At 40.9% G+C, this 25,438-nt stretch overlaps 1 protein-coding gene across 1 annotated transcript in view; it reads right to left on the minus strand.

Annotated features, from left to right (window-relative positions):
* Positions 1–25,438, minus strand: part of LOC133615132 (E3 ubiquitin-protein ligase rnf213-alpha-like) — a 108,710-nt gene that overhangs the window by 67,238 nt on the left and 16,034 nt on the right. Inside the window, exons 11-14 of the mRNA XM_061973493.2 lie at positions 16,441–16,633; positions 968–1,023; positions 681–840; positions 453–611 (exon numbers count right to left, since the gene is read on the minus strand). Coding sequence (XP_061829477.1) covers positions 453–611; positions 681–840; positions 968–1,023; positions 16,441–16,633 — 568 coding nt within the window. The remainder of the gene's footprint in view (positions 1–452; positions 612–680; positions 841–967; positions 1,024–16,440; positions 16,634–25,438) is intronic.

Here is a 25,438-nt window from a genome sequence, read left to right on the forward strand (position 1 = left end):
ATGAAAATTAAGCATTTCTTTGCATCACACTTCTACAATATATATAATAGTTTGGTGTGGGAATTACAGTGTAACACGCACTATATAAGCAATAATCCATGTAGCGAGAAAAAAACATTGTACAGCACGATATTTATGTAACCAAAGAAGACCAAACGTATTGTGCACATTAAGCAGGTATGATATAATTGAAATAAGTGAAAACAAAATACATTTATAATATCATATGTGTTCTAATTAAAAGTTCAATTGAAATATTTAATCAACACAACACAAACCTATGTGTCTCAGAGTTTAATAAATGCAAGGCAACACACCATGTTTAACAAAGATTGTGATGCTATAAATGCTAACCTTTATTTTTTTATTAGCATAATTCAAATTTTAATGACACATTTATTAACCCAATTTTGTGTCTGTGTGAAATTAACAATTTTAACATTCAAACACACCTGCATCTCCTCTGTAGAAGCAGTCTTACTCAAACGATAATTGCCAATGAATAACAAACTCTCCTTGAAGCATGAACTCATCCATTGTCTCAGAGTGACCATTGCATTTGAGGTAATCAAGTCTTTTCCATACTGCTGCTGTTCAACTCCTTGAGGTTCCTAAAAAAAAATGTTTATTTCAGATTGACAACCCAATTATGGGGGCACAGCTTGGTACATATGATTCACTTTGCATACCTGGGAAACAAAGTCAAACACTGTAGCAACCAGATCCATGCACAATACAGGCACAGATTTATAGTCTGTTGACTTGACTCCGTTGCAAATCTTCTGAAAGAGCTTCAGCGTCACTGTCAGGCACGATCTTGCATATTCCTCTGAGAAGCAACTGTTAAAGACAGCATATTTACAGAAAGTATTGCCGTGATTTATGCAAAGACCAATTACACTGAACAGCACAAGGTTGAACAAAACTCTGCCATTGCAAGTTCAAACGAAAATAGGACTAAAATCACCTGTATTTCTTCTCAAGTAAATTTGTTCGGACATGTGAAAGAATGGCAGACACATCCTGTAATGAAAATCAAACCTAGGTTATTACACGCACAATGTATGGACTTACTCAACAAAATGATAGTGAAATGTCTGAAGTTCAACCTAATACTCCTGTGAAAAATATGTTTCAGACATGAAACTGAGCTCCTCCTGGATAACAAGGGCTAAGTTCTCACCATATTTCTTAAGGTGAGTCCAGCCACCGTTTGGAGCAACATAATTTTTGTCTGCTTATATCTGCAATCTTGCTCTTTCAGTCACTAACCACAGCTTGTGACTATATAAGACTGTAGAAATATACAGTAGTTCGACCAGTAAATCAAGAGCTTTGCCTGTCAGCTCAGCGCTCTCTTTACAATGACGGTCTAGTACAGGGGTCGGCAACCCAAAATGTTGAAAGAGCCTTATTGGACCAAAAATACAAAAACAAATCTGTCTGGAGCCGCAAAAAATTAAAAGCCATATTACATACAGATAGTGTGTCATGAGATATAAATTGAATTAATATGACTTAAAGGAAACTAAATGACCTCAAATATAGCTACAAATGAGGCATAATTATGCAATATGTACATATAGCTAGCCTAAATAGCATGTTAGCATCGATTAGCTCGCAGTCATGCAGTGACCAAATATGTCTGATTAGCACTCCACACAAGTCAATAACATCAACAAAACTCACCTTTGTGGATTCATGCACAATGTTAAAAGTTTAGTGGACAACATGAGACAGAAAAAGAAGTGGCATAACACACGTCCTAGAAAGTCGCAGAAAGAGATACATGTAAACCAGCGTTTCTCAAAGTGTGGGGCACGCCCCACTGGTGGGGAATAGAGACATGACAGGTGGGGCGCGAGGAACAGGAGGAAATTTCACTTACATTTTTTTTTTTATTATTATATTCTTAGATTTTTTTTTGGACTACGCTTTCATTTTCTTTACACACTGTAAATCACTTTGTGATTCTGTCTGTGAAATCCGCTATATAAATAAATGTAAATTACTTATTTTTCCTGTAGGCTTTAAATTTCTAGGTAGGAGCGAAAGTTTGACAGACATAGCAACAGTAACTAATGGGGGCGGGGCTAAGCGGAACAAACTATATGGACATTGCAAGTGATCTTGAGGAACAACTCGTAGACAAATTAAAAGAAAGTGGTTTTGCTTGACAAGTGGACGAAGCTACTGACAGCAATAAAGCATACTTGCCAACCTTGAGACCTCCGATTTCGGGAGGTGGGGGGGCGTGGTTGGGGCGTGGTTAAAGTTAAAGTTAAAGTTAAAGTACCAATGATTGTCACACACACACTAGGTGTGGCGAGATTATTCTCTGCATTTGACCCATCACCCTTGATCACCCCCTGGGAGGTGAGGGGAGCAGTGGGGAGCAGTGGGCAGCAGCGGTGGCCGCGCCCGGGAATCATTTTGGTGATTTAACCCCCAATTCCAACCCTTGATGCTGAGTGCCAAGCAGGGAGGTAATGGGTCCCATTTTTATAGTCTTTGGTATGACTCGTTAAAAGGGGAGGAGTATATTTACAGCTAGAATTCACCAAGTCAAGTATTTCATATATATATATATATATATATATATATATATATATATATATATATATATATATATATATATATATATATATATATAAGAAATACTAAGTCAAGTATTTCATACATACAGTATATATATATATATATATATATATATATATATATATATATATATATATATATATATATATATACACAAATATACATATATATATATATATATATACAAGAAATACTTGACGTTCAGTGAATTCTAGCTATAAATATATATTTATTTTATTATATATATATATATATATATATATATATATATATATATATAAAATAAATACTTTCAGTCTTCATTTATTTACACATATACACACACATAACACTCATCTACTCATTGTTGAGTTAAGGGTTGAATTGTCCATCCTTGTTCTATTCTCTGTCACTATTTTTCTAACCATGCTGAACAGCCTCTCTGATGATGCATTGCTGTGTGGCACGCACAAAAGTGCTTTCATCAAATGCACTAGATGGCAGTATTGTCCTGTTTAAGAGTGTCACAACATTGCTGTTTACGGCAGACGAACTGCTTTACGGTAGACGAAAACATGACTGCTGTTGTTGTGTGTTGTTGTCGCGCTGGGAGGACGTTAATGAAACTGCCTAACAATAAACCTACATAAGAAACCAAGTACTCGCCCTCCATCATTCTACAGTTATAACGTGATTGAGCAGGTACGCTGTTTATATTGTGGGAAAGCGGACTCAGGTCCGCATGGACCTGGGTCCGCATGGACCTGAGTCCGCCTGAATTTCGGGAGATTTTCGGGAGAAAATGTGTCCCGGGAGGTTTTTTGGGAGAGGCGCTAAATTTCGGGAGTCTCCCGGAAAATCCGGGAGGGTTGGCAAGTATGCAATAAAGACTGCCTGTTCATCGCATACGTCCGCTTTGTGAATGGCGAGTCACTGTGCGAGGATTTGCTGTTTTGCAAATACATCAAAAAATAGAGCCACTGCTGATGAGCTGTTCAAGATAATAGACAGTTTCCTCAAAGAACACGACCTTAAATGGGAAAACTGTGTGGGCTTTTGCTCTGATGGCGCACAGACCATGGCAGGGTGAAGAAACGGGCTGCAGGCTCTAATAAAGAGGCTTGCACCAAATGCGCATTGGACACACTGTGTCATTCACCGGAAAGCACTCGCGTCAAGGCAGCTCAGCCACAGCTGCACAGTTATTTTATTTATTATTGAACTTGATGTTATTTTATGTTATTGAGTTTGAATGTATACTACTATATGTTACTTGATGTTCAATAAATTTGAAAATGTTAAGCTTGGCATTAATAATAATAATAATACCTGGGATTTATATAGCTCTTTTCTAAGTACCCAAAGTCGCTTTACATGTAGAACCCATCATTCATTCACACTTGGTGGTGGTAAGCTACTTTCATAGCCACAGCTGCCCTGGGGTAGACTGACGGAAGCGTGGCTGCAATTTGCGCCAATGACCCCTCCAACCACCACCTGCCATTCATCATTCAATTCACCGGTGTGAGTGGCACCGGGGGCAAAGGGTGAAGTGTCCTGCCCAAGGACACAACGGCAGCGATTTTTGGATGGTAAGAGGCGGGGAGCGAACCTGCAACCCTCAGGTTTCTGGCACGGTTGCTCTACCCACTACGCCATGCCGCCCCCATTAGCGTTCTGTTGGGGCGATGGGGGCAGGTGGGGCTTGAAAACTCCCCCTTGTCCAAAGTGGGCGGTGACAAAAAAAGTTTGAGAACCACTGATGTAAACAAACTAAGGTGAGTTCAAGGACTGCAAAAAATAGTAGGACAAAACGGCGCTCGCCAAATACTCGAATCAGTGAAGCATGTTTAATATAAACAGTGTGCTTTATAACAATTGGGGAGGTTTGTGTCATGTTTGTCCTCCTACAGAAACCATATTAAAACAAAATTTATTTTTTTTCCCCCTCAACTTTTTTCATTTTTCATACATTTTTGAAAAAGCTCCAGAGAGCCACTAGGGCGGCGCTAAAGAGCCGCATGCGGCTCTAGAGCCGCGGGTTGCCGACCCCTGGTCTAGTACAACGGCCGCATTACTACAGACGCTGCACCGATTCACCTGAACAAGATCTGAGATACTTTAACTCAGGGGTCGGGGACCTTTTTGGCTGAGAGAGGCATGAAAGCCAAATATTTTAAAATGTATTTCTGTGAGAGCCATATAATATTTTTTAACACTGAATACAACTAAATGCGTGCATTTTTAAGTAAGACCAACATTTTTAGAGTATAATAAGTCTCTTATTCTTTTTAATAACACTGTAATTCTGAAGCTAACCAATAATAAATAAAATACTTCAATACTTCAAAACGGATGAATGGATTAAAATGCATGAGAATGTTTTATATTTTGAACGTTATTTTTAACACTGTGATTACCAGCGGAATTATTCAATACTTATCGTGTTAAGCAATGTCAGCTAAGATGTATCTGAGAGCCAGATGCAGTCATCAAAAGAGCCACACCTGGCTCGAGAGCCATAGGTTCCCTACCCCTGCTTTAACTCCTCCATCTGGGTAAACGCCTCACTCCCAATCCCAAGGACTTTTACAGGGAGGCTGAGGAGGTTTAAACCCCGTAGTTCAAACACACCCTCCAGTCACCATTTTTAAAAGGGAGACCACCACCACCCCGGTTTGCCAAGCCACAGGTACTGTTCCTAACTTCCAGAAACTTTTTAGACAGTCCTACAACATCCAAAAATAATGAATTTTAGATAATTTGCCATGGGAAAATAGATTTTTTTAAATATATTAACAACTTGAATGTCTCCTGTTGTCATGGAACAGGTTCACTGGCTCAAAATTCAAACCTACATAGATCCTTCAAAGTTGGTATGTTTTCCATGAACTAGTTAGTTAATGAAATAATTCGGTTTCTTCCGAGTATTAGAAGTGCCAGTTCACATGTTCTTGCTCTAACTCAATTGTAGCCTTTTCACTGTGCACCTCTTTTACGCTAGGCGTTGATTGTGGTAATTTCAGATCATTTAGCTATGTGGGAATGTAAGTACAGTAGTAACTTACAAGGACCCCGATTTACGAGTATTGGACAACCAGGAATTTCCGCTTTTTCAATGCCATTACTCATTGCTATCTGGGAGCCAAAGTTATGGACATTGTTCATCACTGATCTCTACCAGCCTTATTGACCAGCCTTACCTCTTCGGTAACTCAGCTCATTTTCCATGTTAGATCTAATGAAACGGCAAGATGCCAATCAGATCAGACCAAAAAGAATTTAAAAGTCTTCCTCTGTCTGCTGGTAGAGGTAAATGCTGTATATTTATATTATGACATTGGTTCATAAAACTGATGTAGTTGTTAGTAGTACATTATATCATATTGCTTTTCAAATAATATTACTAATTTAAAAGTTTGTTTTTCTTTTTAAAAAGACATATTACAGTATGTATTAAATGTGTGGTGTTTTAGGGAAGCTAAGCATTGGAAAAAACTGATTTCAATTCATTTCAATGGGCAACGCTGTTTTGAAATAATAACAATAATATAGTATATTAAAAATAAAGTTTTTTGACTTACAAATTCAGTCATAGAACTACTGTATAGGAAGAAAACGCTACATGCTAAAAAAAAATACAGCTAGTAGCTGTCACTAGCAGGAATTATCGGATCTAAGGGATAACTATGACTTTCCACAACTATTTTATGTTGTTGGCAGGGGGGTCAAACGACGGAAATATTTAATCATGATTAATCACATTGTGATCATAGTTAACTCAAAATTAATTGCCATAATCGCAGAAATATATAATTTTTCGTCATTAATAAGTGTTCCCGAGACAGATATTTTTATTGTTTTTTATACCATGACTGGACAATTAATTTGCTTTAAGGAAAGGTTTTTAAACAATATGCTTTTTGAAACAGCTCAACACAAAAAGGATATAAACATACTTTTATAGAAAATTTAAGAAATACCTGCAGTGGGTTGGAGTCTTGCCAGATTTTGTATTTTGTAGGCATACAGAATTATTATTCCTACTTTAGGAGCCCTACCTTGCGTTTAGAGGAGAGGATCGAGCTACACTTCCATTTTTAGATAGCAGTTTCACGCATTAATAACACAAAATGTGGATTGTTACGATCATGCTTTGATTGTCAAAGATGTTAGGTGATATTTTTTCTACCTGAATAAATGTTTCTGATATTCTGTACTTTACATGTTGTATAAGTTAATTGCATTCATATCTCTGCATGATAATGATTTAACCTTGTCTACCTACTTATTTATAAAATTTAATATCCAGCCTGTTAAACATTCTGTAATTGCAGACTATCGATCAGAACAGGTTATAAAAGGATGTACCATGGAAATGGTAATTTTGTGTAGTGAACTGTAATTACCCATTGTGGGCTGCAGAGGGCAGTGGCAGGCATGCCTGCAGGATTAAAATCTAGTCTCAGTGGTAGCGGAGTAGAAGCGAGATTATTCAAAAACAATCTTCCTCCTTCATATCGTCACTGCCATTACAATACAGTTAATTTTAATCTTCCAGAAAACATTTATTTCGGTAGTGTAGCAATAGGAATTGCTTGTTTGTGTGTTGTATATCGAGCTGGCAATGCCGGATGCAGAAGAAACCGCGCGGGTAAAACTTTTACTACCTCATTGGAGAACGGGGCAGAGAGCTATGTGGAACGCTAATAGGCTCAGACACAAGAGTGACTGTTTCCAGTTTGATCACTAAGCTAGATGGACATTGCAACCCCAAAGTGAATGAAACCGTGGAAAGATACAGATTTTTCTCACGAAACCAAGCTGCGGGAGAAACAATCGACACGTATTTGACCGACTTGAGATCGCTGGCAAGTTCCTGCAACTTTGGGCAATTAAAAGATTCGCTATTAAGACACATGATTGTTTGCGGCACGCACAGCTCAAGTTGGAGAGAAAGACTACTCAGAGAGGACAAGTTAGATCTGGACAAATGTTTACTAATTTGCAGGTCAATGGAGATTTCACGAGAGTACAGCAAAGCAATAGAAGGACATGGCGCAGAGGATGTACATGCAGTAAAATATGCAACAAGAAAAGTCAGGATTAATGAAATATCTTGCAAATACTGTGGAAAAACACCTGAAAAGCACTTGCATATGCAAGTCGTGCTTTGACGATGACAGGAAGAGGCTATGCACAAATTGAAAAAGAATGTTTGGCTATCGTCTTCGGCATGGAAAAGATTCACCAATACACATATGGTCGTCTAGTCAGAGTGCAGTCGGACCACAAGCCTCTAGAGACGATCATCAAAAAACCACTGATAAACGCTCCTAAAAGACTGCAACGCATGCTTCTCAGACTACAGAAGTATGATCTGAACATCACGTATATGCCTGGACGTGACATGCTATAGCATGTCACGTCCAAGGACCCCTAACACGGAACGTTTCAGTAACCTTCCTGTGTAGTTCCCATTTGGTTTCGTCCAGAGGGAACGTTCGGGGAATGTTCTGAGAATGTTTGCAATAAAGTTGACAAATAACCTGAACATAACATTTGGTTTGCATGTTCTACGAACGTTCCGGGAATGTTCTGAGAATGTTTGCAATAAAGTTGACAAATAACCTGAACATAACATTGGTTTGCATGTTCTACGAACGTTCCGGGAATGTTCTTAGTTTTGGGTCAGATAGTGGGTCAATGTTGTGCGCATGCGCGTTGAAGTCTTCCGCTGTGCAGACAAAGAAAACATCGAACGCCATTTTGAACATCGAGTGTGTTATCCAGCATTATCTAGCTGTGTTGGCTACCATCCGGTTACAAAACGTAAGTAAATGGGAAGAACCAAATGTAAATCTTGTCCCCACACATGATTTTGAAATGTTTAGAAGGGTTTCAAGCCCTCAGTTGGGTTTTATTTTGATTGCAATGCGCGGCTTTTCCAACGGCTGCGCCACACAAATGCCCACATATGACAGATTTCTGCAGCGCAGCTGACAAACCTCAACATTGTCGACTTTTGTTTCATTTCTATCTCCAAAGTATTTTGATATCAAAAATGTTTTCGCGACAAGGAGCACTTCAATTATGAGCCAGAAATGTAAGAAAAGACGAAAAGGGCCGCTAGTTATTTAAAAGGTATTTTATTTTTAAAGTGCAGTTGTCGATAGGAAGTTGCAAACTTCTTGCGCATGCGCAAACACATGGAACAGTGGTCAGGCGGAAAGTCCAAGATGGCGGACTAAACGACGTGGCTTTCCGGAGAAGTTTCACATTTACGATCTTATAGATTCAAAAATAGCATCAAATACCTCAACTATTCGCATTATCTTAAGCCCACCAAACGGACTTTGAGTGTGGAGCGATGGCGCGTCATGTGAAGTGAAGATTGAAGACGTGATAGAAGATGGACGACTACTGCTATGCTAATAGCGACGTCCGCTAAAAGAGAACATGAAAGAGAATCAGCGCCACCAACGGAGAACAATCTGAAAAGCGAAGATGAAGGTGAGTGTGTTGCGTTCCCTCATTTGAAAGTTGTTTGAATTCCAAGCCCTAAAAATAGAAATGAGCCGACTTTGTTGAACAATGTAAACAAAGAACCTCGCTCCAAAATGTCGGAAATGTCTGTTAGAAGTTAGTAGCAGTAGTAAACAGTAGTATACATGTCATGCGCATCATTAAACCCAGTAGATACTAACTTCAGTGGAAAATGTATGCACCCATATTGACAGCATGCTCACTTAACAAATTACAACTGAAGTTGTTTAATTAACACTGAACATTTTGTTATGCTTTCAGATGGTTGTGTACGTTGTGGTGGAGTTTTTGGGAGAACACACAGTTAGTGCTGTACCGGAGATTTGGACTGCAGAGGATGAAGAGGTATGCATAAATAACTGTTAAAGGTGTTTTCATCATTTGTCATAGATTTCTAGTCAATTAGCGTGCTAGATTTAAATGATTTTGTATGGGAGTTTGATGCACTTTTTGACAGTGCCGAATGTTCTTGCTTCACAGGGACTGTTCTGCTACTGGCCATCAACCAACGTTTCAACAAGAATCAAGCGAGGCGAGATGCCGGACAAGGAGTTGTGGGGCAAGATTGGAATCAGAATCTTCCCTCATTCCTTCACCGGTAAGAGCAAACTGGTCACAGCAAACCAAATAATGTTACCTGGCACTGTGAACATTTCGATTCATCTCTTGAATACATGTACACTAGTCTTGTAATGACAATTTATTTGCTATATTCTATAAATTTATCTGTTATAGAGTGCTATGAGAAGGCCTTGCGGTATGCAAAACAGACAGAGTTTTCTTCCAACATAGAGTCGGAGCAAGAAGACCCCAAAGGTAAAAGAAAGCGCTGGACACCTGAGCGCTACCGAGAGACTGAAGCTGAAGACATGGATGGTGATGGTTCATACCAAGTTGTTCTGATTTCTGAATCATGATTGTGATGAAGTAGGTTTTCAGACCCCCAAGCAATTGACTACATTTTTTCCATTCACCTGTTTCAGACGAAAATGATGAGTCACCCGAAAGAGACCTAAACATGATGAGCTACAGAACTATGTGGTACCTTTGCCCAACGCACCAGTATATGCAGGGCGCCCCAAAGATCCGCACTCAAGACGCCGCTCGCTGACTCCAAGCAGCACCCACACCCCTTCATCCAACAACCAACGCTCAAGACGCCGCTCGCCGACTCCAAGCACCTCACAGGCTTCTGGCTCTGGGTCAAGAAGACATGCTCATGCCAATGAAGGTTTGTCCATTCATAATAATGATGAGGGGCGTGCAAGGAAAACAATCTGTGTGCCATCCTAAAACATGTGTAATGAATCAAATATCACCCACTAATTGATGTGTAGTTTCTTTTTTGCCAGTATGGGAGTCGCAACAAGTTGCACAGCAACATATTTTACCTTTATGGAGAATTTTGATTTGTATTATTGCAGAAGTCCAGTCCAACATAAACCTACAAACCATTTTGAGCAACCAAGACGAGATCCTGCGGCTGCTGAGAGGAAACTGGTACATAATTATAGCCATTACAATCATGTACCATTGTTTATTTATAAAAGGAATATTTAAACGTTAACGACTTAATTTTCCACAGTCCTTTTGTACATCTAATACACCTCCTAAATGTATGATTTGCGTAAATAAGCAGAATGAAGAGATGAAGTAATTAAAGTTTAATATAGAGATACTTAATGTATGCTCTAATTTTAATATTTTTGTTTTGGTCTCTCGTTTTTTTGCAGATCAAAGCGCTCAGTGCCATTGGTGGAGCCAACTTTGTGGATGGGGTGAGGGCGATTGTCAAGGACATTGGACAGAACAAGCTCTGGGAAAACTACAGCCTAAAAGGGATGAAGGGCAAACTGCTATTGAAATACCTCTCCATATGCAGGGTCATAGTCAGTAAGTTACACTTTACTTTTTTAAAACTGTGTTGAATACAGCATGCCAGTAAAATAATGAAAACAAACTGTGGAATGGCCCAAATTCCCCTGCATTCAAAGTTGAGGTTTTCTTAGCAAGAGTTTACACGAAAAAAATGCATACTCCACTCAAGTAAATCTTTTGTTTAATTATGTTTAACTCTGGTTGTTATTGCATACATTATTTCAGAAGCATGCCAGATGACATTCAAGTCTGTCAAAACCCAAGAGGTCCATGACGAGCTAACGGAGGTGCTGAAGTATGCCCCCCACAGGCGCAGAGGATCCAAGCACAAGGTAAATATTTAAAACAAAAGACATGGACCATATAAATAATTTCATCCTGATGTATTATCTTCTTTGCATAGCCAGATCGAGAGGAGCCAGATGAGGTGGTTCGGGCATCTGGTCAGGATGCCACCCGATCGCCTCCCTCGGGAGGTGTTTCGAGCACGTCCGACCGGTAGGAGGCCACGGGGAAGACCCAGGACACGTTGGGAAGACTATGTCTCCCGGTTGGCCTGGGAACGCCTCGGAATCCCCCGGGAGGAGCTGGACGAAGTGGCTGGGGAGAGGGAAGTCTTCCCTGCTTAGGCTGCTGCCCCCGCGACCCGACCTCGGATAAGCGGAAGAAGATGGATGGATGGCTGGATGGCATAGCCAGATTTGTCAATACAAGTTGTCTTAATTGCTGCTTCTAATAACATCTTGCGACATTATTATAAAAATCTCCCATTCATTTCTGTTATTGCAGGCTGGCAAAAGGAAGCGAGATGAGAATGATCATGCGTGAAATTTCGAATGGCACTCGCCTAGCTAGATCAAGTTTAATTATAGACTAATACACCAAATTATAGCTTTATCTGTTTACGCTGTAGCAACATTTACTGACTTCAGTTAAATAAAGTCATTCAAATTGCTACACTCGTTTTCTTTGTTGTTTTATTATGCCCAAAGCCTGCATGAATTGAAAGGAATGTCCCCGAGTAATGTTCTTAGACTGTTCTTTTTATGTTATTTTCTATCATTCAAGAATCACGTTCTGCTAACCAAACAAAAACTCCACAAATGAACGTTCCCACAACGTTCCAATTTAACGTTCTCCAAACTAAACCAGAACGTTCTAACGTTCTCCAAACGTGCAGTTGTTAGCTGGGTACTCGCTGACACTTTGAGTAGGGCCTACCTGCAAAACGCCAACAAAAGTCAAACTGAGTTGGAGGTCGAATGTGTCAACATGGTTGATTATGTGCCAATATCAGCTGAAAGAATGGACAATATACGCACAGCAACAAGATCAGATCCAAAACTACGAACATTGATCAAAACTATCCAACAAGGGTGGCCAAAAGATAAAAAATGTGGACCTGTTGAAATAACTAACTTACTCATAACAGGATGAACTGAGCACCCAAAATGGACTGGTTTTCAGGGCAGAGTCGTGATTCCAGACTCGCTCCGAAAGGACATCACTCAGCGGATTCACTCTTCTCACCTGGGAACAGAGGGATGCCTCAGGAGGGCAAGAGACTGCGTGTATTGGCACGGTATGAACGACCATATCAAAAAGCACTTTGCTAAATGTGACACATGTCGATCTATGGACACAAAACAACAAAGAGAGACACTACAACCACATGAGATCACTACCAGACCATGGGCTAAAGTTGGAACAGACTTGTTTACTTTTGACAACAAAGAGTATCTAGTGAGTATCTGTGGACTATTACTCCAATTTCTGGGAGGTGGACTACTTGCCAGATACAAAGTCAAGCACAGTCATTCGAAAGCTGAAAGCTTACTTAGCATGACAAGGCATTCCGGACATTATTTTTTCAGACAACGGACCCCAATTTAGTTCTGCAGAGTTTGCAAATTTCAGTCTCAAATGGGAATTTATGCACAAAACTTCCTCTCCTGGCTATCCGCAAAGTAATGGCAAAGCGGAATCAGCTGTTAAAATGGCCAAACGACTGATGAGGAAGGCAAAACTGGCTGGACAGGACCCGTATTTAGCCATTTTGGATCATCGCAACACCCCAACCCAAGGTTTGGATACGAGCCCTGCACAAAGACTGTTAAGCAGGAGAACAAGGACCCTTCTACCGATCAGAGACAGCCTACTCGAGCCAAAAGTAACCAACAATGGGACAGGACTCGTGAAGAACCGACAGAGACAAACAAAATACTACAACCAAACTGCCAAGGACATGGACGCTTTGAAACCAGGTGATGTTGTGCGAGTGCAGCCTTTCGATACGAACACCTTATGGAGAAAGGCTACAGTGAGCACTCCACTCGGTAACAGATCCTATGCAGTGGAGCTGGACACAGGCAGTGTTCTCAGAAGAAATCGCCGCCATCTGAGAAAAGCTGTGGATATGCAACCGGACAGGTCAGAACAACCCCAAACTGAGACGAGACTCGACCCAGTGTCTCAAAACACTGAGAGCTCACAAACCACTACATGGTCAGGACGTGTGGTACAGTGTCCAAGACATTTGAATGACTTTGTGTGTACCGATACTTAGGATCAGAAAGAAAGAAAAAAAAAGGAAAGAAAGAAAGGAAGAAATGTGAACTGAGGTTTAGGTATGATGAGTAAAGGCTCTTATGGTTATGTTCTGAAAATAAGCTAAAGCTAAGGTACATTGTTCGGTAACTAAAAGAAGAAAAAAAAAGAAAAGTTATGCACTGTGAAACTGAATGTAATATTTGTTTTGCACTAAGAATGTTTTAAATGGGCGAGGGCGGACCTACGTCACTTCCGCCCTCCAATCCCCTAGCAACGCGGTCGCCATATTGAATTCGTTGAAAACAAACCAGCTCACAGCGAACACAGCATTGACAGAAAAGGCATTTAACGAGGTTTCACGGCATTTTAAACTGTTCTAAATGGCGTATGATTATGTAAATAGTCTTTCCAGTGAGGCTAGGTTAAGATACGAGTTAAAATGTTCTGTAGTTGGATTAAACGACTGCCCTTACCGCCTTCCAGCAGATGCGTGGACTGATAATCCTACACAATGGCCGGACATGGAATTTGGAAATCTTTATGTCTACCTCACAAGCGCACCAGGTCGGTTGTTAGCTTCGGTTGTTATATAACGAATAAATCACATAAAAATTGTTAAATCACCCAAGGTATGTTGATAAATGATAATAAGGATGACACGGTGGCTACCAGTATCTGTATATTTATTATATCTGTAGAGAGCTCATTCAAATTCAGTTCAGTATTATGATTTATTATTTGCTGAATTACTGGAAATAGCCTTTATACCGTATGTTATTGTTGTGCAACAACAACAACTTCAGCTGTCGAACGTTATTCAGTAAAAATTCAACGGGTTCAACATTAGCATGGACCAAGTTGTGGTTAAGAAGGTGGATTTTTGTTCCTTATATTTACCAGAAACTAAGTGATCCGAACACACGACCCGGGATTTTGGGGGACTCCAGTGAGAACCGTCCTCGTTTTCCCGGTGTAAAGCTGCGAGCCATTTGTCTCGTCTCTGTGGGCTTTTAGCACGCTTTGGCAGAACAAAATACGACCTTTGTTTTCCCTGTTTCCAGTTGTGGTTTGCACAACCAAAAACAACACAGTTTTTTAGCATTTTGGAGGCAGAATGACGGGTTTAATCAGCGCAGGTCGACAGGTTAAAGAGTAATGCCGACGGTTTGTTTTCAACGCCAGTCAGGTTGCTATGGCTCGAAGAACCCGTATGTAGCTCAGTTGCCCGGATGTCGGCCCTGCCCCATAAGTAGCAATTTGAAAATATTTTGAGTTTGTATAGTTGCAACTTAAAAGTTAATTTGGTTGGATTTAATATTTGAAAATAATACTGTCTTTTTTTCTTTTTAAAAAAAAAAGGGATGTAGCAAAAGGAATTGCTTGTTTGTGTGTTGTTCCTACCCGGAAGGTTTGGAGTGACGCACCGGGAGAAGTGTGCCGGTTATGTTGAATGGCAACTGTTGAATAAAAGTTCCCTGTGAGTAGGGTAAAGCTCAACTGTCCAGTTTGTATAGTGATTGAAGACAGAACAAGCTGAAACAGGTAGAAATATCACTGAATAACACAGAAAAACAGAATAGCATGATCGTATTGTAAAACGATTTTTCGTTGTTGTGTTGGTTAGAGAGGATGTGAAGTGTAGCGCTATTATTGTGAAGCTGCCAACCTGATGTGTGAGATTGGTATGAGAAAAGACTTTACATGTTTTGACAAAAATCTCAGATAAAAGTATCTTTAGACTTCCTCTCCACTGTCTTTGATCCTGCCGAGCTTTTATTCCATCTTGCTTAAAGCAGTTTGAGTAACAATCTAGTATTTATGTTATTAATGCACTTAACTGTAATCCAAACACGGCGTGAAGCTCCATTCTACAAGCAGAAATGCGCACTAACTGTGTTCGCTCCAGTGATGTCGTCCCACAGCGAGTAAAGGTGAAATCGCCATGGCTTTGGATCTGAGATTTCCATAAGGTCCCCCTTTCTTTGAGCAGTTCTGATAGCTATTTTGGAACTTATGGCTTCCACTTTTACCTAAGCTACGGAATGGGCCGAGGGACAAAAATGTTTATCGCGTGTTAAAAAAATGATCGCCGTTAAAGGAACTTATAGTAAATGCGTTTTATCGATATAACTTTGACAGCCCTAGTTGTTGATAATGTTATAATCTTTATATATGACGACTACTTTGGTTTTTGTAATTACAGTATGGTGATTATCAGAGACGCAGAAAAAAATTGCCATTGTGGTGGATTGCTTTGTGTATTTCAGTACAAATGCAATTCATTTTTTTCAATTGCAGAATTACATGTGAATGACGTTGTGGAACTGTTGACATTTAATTTTTACAGAGATAAAAGAGACGGATTTACGACTATAGACGGAAAAATCACATGCCTGCATAGGGCCCCAAGCGCCCCCAAAATATCTCTTTCTTAGCTGTGGTTGGTATGAGCCCCAGCCATACTCAGTTGTAATACACCTTTTCACCACTAGAGGCCATACTGACAATCTCAAACACAGAAAAAGTGAAGCTGTATTTTCATTTTCACTTTATTTTATTAACATATTAGTTAAGTTGGTTATTTATCAGTCCCTTCTTATGCAGCAGTATATTTGGTTTGTATTTAGTTTTCTAATCAGCCTGACCTAAGTCCAAGGTTTATGTGTCAAATAAAAAATAATCATGAACACATGGTTTCACATCATTTGACAAGGTTGTCAACTGTAAGTAGGCTATATACAATTATTGAATACAATTTAAAGCAGGAGTAAGATTACTAATTCAGTGTTAATATTTGAGTGGCCTCCAGGCCACTGCTTAGTGGAAGAATTGATCTCTGTGTTTAAAAAGTTTAGTAACCACTGCCATAGTAAACAGGACATACTGTACCTCAAAGTTACTGGAGATAATCTCTCGAGGTGTCTTATTTGTAAAGACTTGTAGAATGTCCAAAAGTTGGACATTCATTTTGAAGCTGTGTTCTTTCAGATCACTGATTGACATCAGGTACAAACAGGACCGCACTACAAGTGGATCCACCTCCATCAAGTGGCCATAGTTTTCCATCGTATTGACCACAGCCCTAAAAAGTACAAAAATAAATACAAATGGTCAATTTGGCTGTAGAACCAAAGCAAAAACAAAAAACAAATGATGATTAGCATTATATTGCAACACAGCAGTAATTAATGTAATGCAGCACCACCTTTGCTAGTTAAGTCATACTATTGCACTGTAGTTTCAGAACAATACTTAAAAACGTTTGACAAATACACACACATTCTTCTTGTTTTGGGTTTATAGTCGGACAGTCAAGTCCATGGCGTAATTAGTCCAAGTAGCATCGTCTTATAATTTGAGACACAAACTTTTAATGGTCCTTTTATACCTTTGTCAACCGTTTTATTTGTCCTGGCATGTGCTTCATGTCCCAGTCTCTAAGCTCAATATATAGACCAATGCCGCAAATGGAGCAAAATGCATGAAACAATAGATTTTTATGTTATTTATGAAAGACCATCATTAATAACTGCTTCCTTTGCATCATTTATTTGTAGCGCTTGTTAGAACGTTTTCTTGGTTGTTTAATGTTTAACGGATGCTATATGGTGTGGCTGTGCAATAGTATGTTGTGTAAACCTAACTCTCTGAAACCTGAAAAGAGGGATCTTCAACTTTCATCACTAATAGACCTACTTTGACAAAAAGATATTATTTATAGATTCGGCAAGGATAGAATTGTACTTTACTAAGTCAAACTCCGCTCAAACAGTGCGGTTGTTTGTCTTCTCGCTATTTTGTGGTAATTTGTCATCAAATAAAAGGAAGAATTCCTGATTTTCCAGAAGTTGGTGCAAATTTTCTTTGACTTTATGGTCACAGCTACTCAAAGTTGAAAAGCTACTCAAAATCAGGTAGTGAGCTACATGTTGGGGACCCTTGCCGTAAGTGTGGAACGCTGTATCGCGCGCACAAGGAGGGTGCAGGCTTGGCCAACCCAGGTTGCATGATATAGACAATAGGATATAAATGATAGACATTTGGCTTGACGAAAGAGCATTTAATACTATCGTTATACCGCATGTTGAGGACATATTCTGGCTTTAAAAAAAATGTGGACCTTGTTAAATTTGATAGCCACAAGCTAACAAGTGCTGCGTCCTCAACGCAATGTACCAGCTTCGCTAGCTGCTAATGTCCCTCCAGAGTACAGCAAAGCCACTTCTCAATCAGCAAAAATCGCCTCCATGGTGGCAAAAGGCGATGAAGAGCTATACACACTATAGGAGAATATGCTAACCACAAGTTCTTGAGTGTAAACGAAGATGGGTGACTCGAACATATATCGACAGTAACAATATCATGTAAATTATGAGTATATGGTCGATTTTAGGCTCCAGACTACCTGCGACCCTAGTAAGGAAAAGCGGTATAGAAAAGGCTTGGATGGATAGTCAATACTGCAGTGGGCAGGGGTTAGATCAATATTGTTTATTAGCAAAAATTATTTTGTCGTTTTTGTTATGGTTGACCAACTCTGGAAATAGGTCCCTGGACACACATTTAGATCAGAGCCAATAGTAAGAAATTAATTAAATATTTAATTGACATCATTACACTGCAATCCCATATTTTTTTTCTGATTATAAATATATCATAAAAATGACTAATTCAATGATTATAAACATTTTAATTATCTGCATTGGTATGAACTAAGGGTGCACAAAAAATGTATTCACATCCAAATCGCAATTTTTATTCATCCTGATACTAAATCGATTGATAATTTTCAAAAATCTATATAAAAAAAATCTGTATATGCATACAATCAATCAATCATTTATATAGCCCTTAATCACAAGTGTATCAACGGGCTGCACAAGCCACAAGGACATCCTCGGCTCAGATCCCACATCAGGGCAAGAAAAAACTCAACCCAACGGGAACAACGACAAACAATGGAGGGGACCGCAGATTTGTGGACCCCTGGTGCAATAAATGTCGAGTGGATCTAGTAAACAGTAAAAGTATTCAGACGCCTTTCAATTTTGTACTCTTTGTTTCAATGGAGCCATTTGCTAAAATCAAAAAAGTTAATTTTATTTCTCGTTAATGTACACTCAGTACCCCATCTTGACAGAAAAAAAACAGAAATGTAAAATGTTTTGCAAATTTATTAAAAAAGAAAAATTTAAATTTCACATGGTCATAAGTATTCAAACCCTTTGATCAGTATTGAGTAGAAGCACTCTTTTGAGCTAGGACAGCCACGAGTCTTCTTGGGAACCATGCAACAAATTTGTCACACCTGGATTTAGGGATCCTCTGCCATTTTTCCTTGCAGATCCTCTCCAGTACTGTCAGGTTGGATGGTGAATGTCGGTGGACAGCCATTTTCAGGTCTCTACAGAGAAACTCAATTGGGTTTAGGTCAGGGCTATGGCTGGGCCAGTCAAGAATGGTCACAGAGTTGTTCCAAAGCAGACACTTCTTTGTTATTTTAGCTGTGTGGTTAGTAGGGTCATTGTCTTGTTGGAAGGTGAACCTTTGGCCCAATCTGAGGTCCTGAGCACTCTGGAAGAAGGTTTTTTTTAGGATATCTCTGTACTTGGCTGCATTCATCTTTCTTTCAATTGCAACCAGTCTTCCTGTCGCGTTACTGTAACGCCGTTAGTTTCGGCGGTAACTAGTAATCTAACGCGTTATTTTTTATATTCAGTAACTCAGTTACCGTTACTACATGATGCGTTACTGCGTTATTTTACGTTACTTTTTATGTAGCATAAAGTGTGTTTTATCGGAGCGCTGCTGTGTCATCATTCTGATTCTTCTTGTGTCACAAGCCGGAGAAGAGAGACGTGCGCTCTGTGTGTGAGTGTGGGGAGGGAGGGGAGGGAGGCGTGTCTGATCATGGCGGAGCCAGAAGTCAAGTTTGCTAACATGGAGATATTTTCACTACTTTTCTTTTGTCGAGCACAAAGAAAAGAACATTTTAGTTAAATGTAAATTGTGCTTTGGATCAAAGATCCCATCTACTGCCCAAAACAGCAATTCAAATCTGCTGAAACAAGCTGCATAAGCAACATGCTTCGACGAAGCTAGTAAAGAGAGACAGACACTCTGATGCCATTTCACCACCACCACTTAAGGATTAACTCTGCCTCTGCTCATCATCATTCACCGCTGAAGGTACACACTCTGTCAATCAATGTTCCCTCTAATTGTTGATGTGTGTGAGCAAACGCAAAAACTCCCTGAGCATTCAGTGGAGCCCATGTGAGCAACTTTAAACGTGCACACTGTGGCTACACCAGCAGCACACCTGTCCCAAACCTCACTAAATAACAAGTTCAATCTCCATCCATCCATCCATTTTCTACCGCTTGTCTCTTTCGGGGTCGCAGGAGCCTATCTCAGCTGCATTCGGGCGGAATGCAGTGTACACCCTGGACAAGTCCCCTCCTCATCACAGGGCCAACACAGATACACAGACAACATTCTCTTATTATTATAATCAAATGACAGCAGTCATTTCCATTTCTAATATAAGTGTCTAGGCCCACTTACAATGACAATAACAAAAAATATTGTTTTTCATGAACTGTGTACTTGTATTGTTTGTCTGGGTGGAGGTCCTGCTTTGGAAATAGTTTGTACCCCTTTCATTTAGTTCCCATTAAAACATTCACATGTTGCACAATGAGATGTAAGCATGGGATCATGTGTACATTCCTGCAACTTCCTGTTTGTAAAAAATATATTTTTATTAGTATGTATTTAATATACTAACAGCATTTAATGATTAATATTTATAAATTAAGATTCCTAATAAATGACACTAGAATAAGCACACATTTGATTGGTAAATCATAGTGTAACGACCTGGAATTACACTTTATGTGTGGTGTTGGAGTTGTCCGACTTTTTGTGTGGCTGTAAACGCATCACTGGCTAAGTGCCATATGTGCAAGTGTTGGCACACGTGAGAAAGAGCGAGTGGCTGCTGTTGATATAACAAAGTTGCTTTTGGTCTGGTTTGTACTGCAGAAAATGACCACTTTTGCTAGATATCATTTTTTTTACTAATGTTTTGGTGATGTGTTTATGGCCGACAATAAAGAGTTTTGCTCAGTAAAGAAAATGCCTGGTTAGGCTTTGTATATGTAGTGTGTGCCTTCCTTGGTTTACATCTATGCTGTTATTATGCTGTTTGTTACTTATGTACGTTATGTTGCAGCTATTTAAAATAGTTTTGTCAATTTGTTCTGGCCAGAAACAAATTGGCCTTTGTAACATATCTTTGTCTTTGTGTGTTGTATGTAGAGCACATTGCTTAGCAGAGTTCAGTGATGCAAATGCATGTCAAGTTGATCAACAGATTGTATTATTCTCCAGTGCAATAACAGTACTGAAATGAAGGCTAAAAGGGCATTAATGGGAGGTTTAAAAAAAAAAAGAAGAAGAAAAAAAGAAGTAACTAAATAGTTACTTTTCACAGTAACGCATTACTTTTTGGTGTAAGTAACTGAGTTAGTAACTGAGTTACTTTTGAAATGAAGTAACTAGTAACTGTAACTAGTTACTGCTTTGCAGTAACCAACCCAACACTGGCCACCACTATGTTTCACCGTTGGGATTGTATTAGCAGGTGATGAGCAGTGTCTGGTTTTCTCCACACATAGTGTATTGCTTGGAATTAACGCCAAAAAGTTCAATCTTAGTCAGATCAGAGAATCTTATTTCTCATAGGCTGGGAGTCAGTAATGTGTTTTTTGGAAAACTCTCTGCAGACTTTCATATCTTGCACTGAGAAGAGGATACTGTCGGCCACTCTGCCATAAAGCCCCGATTGGTGGAGGGCAGCAGTGAAAGTTGACTTTGTGGAACTTTCTCCCATCTCCCGACTGCATCTCTGGAGCTCAGCCACTGGTTGGGTTTTTATTTACCTCTCTCACCAAGGCTCTTCTCCCACGATTACTCAGTTTGGCTGGACGGCCAGGTCTAGGAAGAGTTGTGGTCGTCCCAAACTTCTTCCATTTAAGGATTATGGAGGCCCCTGTGCTCTTAGGAACCTTGAGTGCTGCAGAAATTATTTTGTAACCTTGGCCAGATCTGTGCCTTGCCACAATTCTGTGTCTGAGTTCTTTGGGCATTTCTGTCGACCACATGATTCTCATTTGCTCTGACATGCACTGTGAGCTGTAAGGTCTTATATAGACAGGTGTGTGCCTTTCTTAATCAAGTCCAATCAGTTTATTTAACACAGCTGCACTCCAATAGAGGATCAGAACCATACCAAAGAGGCTCAGAAGACATGGACAGCATGTGAGTTAATGAGTGTCACAGCAAAGGGTCTGAATACTTATGACCATGTGATATTTCAGTTTTTATTTTTTAATACATTTGCAAAAATGTCTACAATTCAGTTTTTTTCTGTCAAGATGGAGAACTGTGTGTACAATAATAAAAAATAAAATGAACCCTTTTGATTTTAGCTATTGGCTGCAATAAAACAAAGAGTGACAAATCTAAATATCAAGGGGTCTGAATATTTTCCGTACCCACACACACACACACACACACACACACACACACACACACGCACACACACACACACACACACACACATCCATACATACATATACAAACCCCGTTTCCATACGAGTTGGGAAATTGTGTTTGATGTAAATATAAACGGAATATCATATACTAATATGATTTGCAAATCCTTTTCAACCCATATTCAATTGAATGCACTACAAAGATAAGATATTTGATGTTCAAACTCATAAACTTTATTTTTTTTTTGCAAATAATAATTAACTTAGAATTTCATGGCTGCAACACGTGCCAAAGTAGTTGGGAAAGGGCATGTCCACCACTGTGTTACTTGGCCTTTCCTTTTAATAACACTCAGTAAACGTTTGGGAACTGAGGAGACACATTTTTTAAGCTTCTCAGGTGGAATTCTTTCCCATTCTTGCTTGATGTACAGCTTAAGTTGTTCAACAGTCCGGGGGTCTCCGTTGTGGTATTTTAGGCTTCATAATGTGCCACACATTTTCAATGGGAGACAGGTCTGGACTACAGGCAGGCCAGTCTAGTACCCGCACTCTTTTACTATGAAGCCACGTTGATGTGACACGTGGCTTGGCATTGTCTTGCTGAAATAAGCAGGGGCGTCCATGGTAACATTGCTTGGATGGCAACATATGTTGCTCCAAAACCTGTATGTACCTTTCAGCATTAATGGCGCCTTCACAGATGTGTAAGTTACCCATGTCTTGGGCAATAATACACCCCCATACCATCACAGATGCTGGCTTTTCAACTTTGCGCCTATAACAATCCGAATGGTTCTTTTCCTCTTTGGTCCGGAGGACACGACGTCCACAGTTTCCAAAAACAATTTGAAATGTGGACTCGTCAGACCACAGAACACTTTTCCACTTTGTATCAGTCCATCTTAGATGAGCTCAGGCCCAGCGAAGCTGACGGCGTTTCTGGGCGTTGTTGATAAACGGTTTTCGCCTTGCATAGGAGAGTTTTAACTTGCACTTCCAGATGTAGCGAACAACTGTAGTTACTGACAGTGGGTTTCTGAAGTGTTCCTGAGCCCATGTGGTGATATCCTTTACACACTGATGTCGCTTGTTGATGCAGTACAGCTTGAGGAATCGAAGGTCACGGGCTTAGCTGCTTACGTGCAGTGATTTCTCCAGATTCTCTGAACCCTTTGATGATATCACGGACAGTAGATGGTGAAATCCCTAAATTCCTTGCAATAGCTGGTTGAGAAAGGTTTTTCTTAAACTCTTCAACAATTTGCTCACGCATTTGTTGACAAAGTGGTGACCCTCGCCCCATCCTTGTTTGTGAGTGACTGAGCATTTCATGGAATCTACTTTTATACCCAATCATGGCATCCACCTGTTCCCAATCTGCCTGTTCACCTGTGTTATGTTCCAAATAAGTGTTTGATGAGCATTCCTCAACTTTATCAGTATTTATTGCCACCTTTCCCAACTTCTTTGTCACGTGTTGCTGGCATCAAATTCTAAAGTTAATGATTATTTGCAAAAAAAAAAATGTTATCAGTTTGAACATCAAATATGTTGTCTTTGTAGCATATTCAACTGAATATGAGTTGAAAATGATTTGCAAATCATTGTATTCCGTTTATATTTACACAATTTCCCAACTCATATGGAAACGGGGATTGTATATACAGTATATATGAGAGAGAGAGATATTGTAACGGTGTGGTCGCATCGTGATGCGGGTGTGGTTCTCCCAAGGATGCAGACGGCTTCGGACACAGCTTGCAGGTAGGAAAATGATTTATTTAAAATATAAATCATTCGATGAACAAACAAAAAGACATGCACGTAGCACAAAAGGCAAAAACAAAAGGACTAGCGTGGGAGCTAGCAGGCAAAAATGGCATAGCGTGAAAAGCTAGCGGGAATCAAAGTAGTCGTTAACAGTTGTATGGGAACAAACTAGGAAGCCAGACCGAGTGAGGCCAGGGCAAAGACTAAATAGCCCTCTGATTAGCGCCCGGGCAACAGGTGCGCGTTCCGGACACTAACCAGAGGCAGGTGTATACAATCTGCCGTCATGGCAACAGAAACAAACGAAACTCAAGGTGCTGAAAACACATGTGACTCAAAACATAAACAAACTATGATCCGGGCAGCGGATCGTAACAGTACCCCCACCCTTAAAGGACAGATTCCAGATGTCCCTTGACACGAAATAAAACTAGAACCCAAAAAACAAGAAACAGTTCAAGAGTCCAGGGAGGGCGGAGGGAGGATTTGGTGGTGGGTCGCCAGGCCACGTGTCCCCGAATCCACCGGGGAAGAGTCAGGTGGCGGCGGGGAGTGGAACACCGCTGCCGCAGGCGAGGCGGGCGACCACGGAAAGGCCACATTCGTGGCTGCCAAGAAGGTGTGCGAGAGTGGCGCCAGAAGTTCAACAGCCGGAGAGTTCTACGACCACGTCTCGGGTGTCGCTGCTGTTTGCGCCACTGGCGTCCATACACAAACGTCCGAGAGCGCCACTTGCGCAGCCAGACCACTCGAGGTCGCTGAGACGAGAAGAGAGAAGACGTCGCCGTGGAAGCAGGAGGAGACGACGTCGTCGCGGCAGCTGGCGCTGGTGTGGGAGCCAGCCTTGGAGCCGGCGCTGGTGTGGGAAACAGCCTTGGAGCCGGCGCTGGTGTGGGAACCAGCCTTGGAGCCGGCGCTGGTGTGGGAACCAGCCTTGGAGCCGGCGCTGGTGTGGGAAACAGCCTTGGAGCCGGCGCTGGTGTGGGAACCAGCCTTGGAGCCGGCGCTGGTGTGGGAACCAGCCTTGGAGCCGGCGCGGGAACCAGCCTTGGAGCCGGCGCTGGTGTGGGACCCAGCCTTGGAGCCGGCGCTGGTGTGGGAACCAGCCTTCGAGCCGGCGCTGGTGTGGGAACCAGCCTTCGAGCCGGCGCTGGTGTGGGAACCAGCCTTGGAGCCGGCGCTGGTGTGGGAACCAGCCTTGGAGCCGGCGCTGGTGTGGGAACCAGCCGAGGAACTTGGCATGGTGGAGCTTGACGTGGTGGAGCTTGGCGTGGTGGAGGTACAGGAGACGAAGCTTGGTGTGTCAGCCGAGGTGCAGGAACAGGTGCTAGCCGAGGTGCAGCTGGAGGTGGCCTAGCTGGCGGTTGTGGCTTAGCAGGCCGAAGGACTGGTGGCGGTGGCCGTGCAGGAGGTTGCGGTTTAGCACGCCGAAAGACTGGTGGCGGTGGCCGTGCAGGAGGTTGCGGCTTAGCACGCTGAAAAACAGGTGGCGGTGGCCGTGCAGGAGGTTGCGGCTTAGCACGCCGAAAAACTGGTGGCGGTGGCCGTGCAGG

Source organism: Nerophis lumbriciformis, linkage group LG22, assembly GCF_033978685.3.
Source record: "Nerophis lumbriciformis linkage group LG22, RoL_Nlum_v2.1, whole genome shotgun sequence".
NCBI classification, from domain to species: Eukaryota; Metazoa; Chordata; class Actinopteri; order Syngnathiformes; family Syngnathidae; genus Nerophis; species Nerophis lumbriciformis.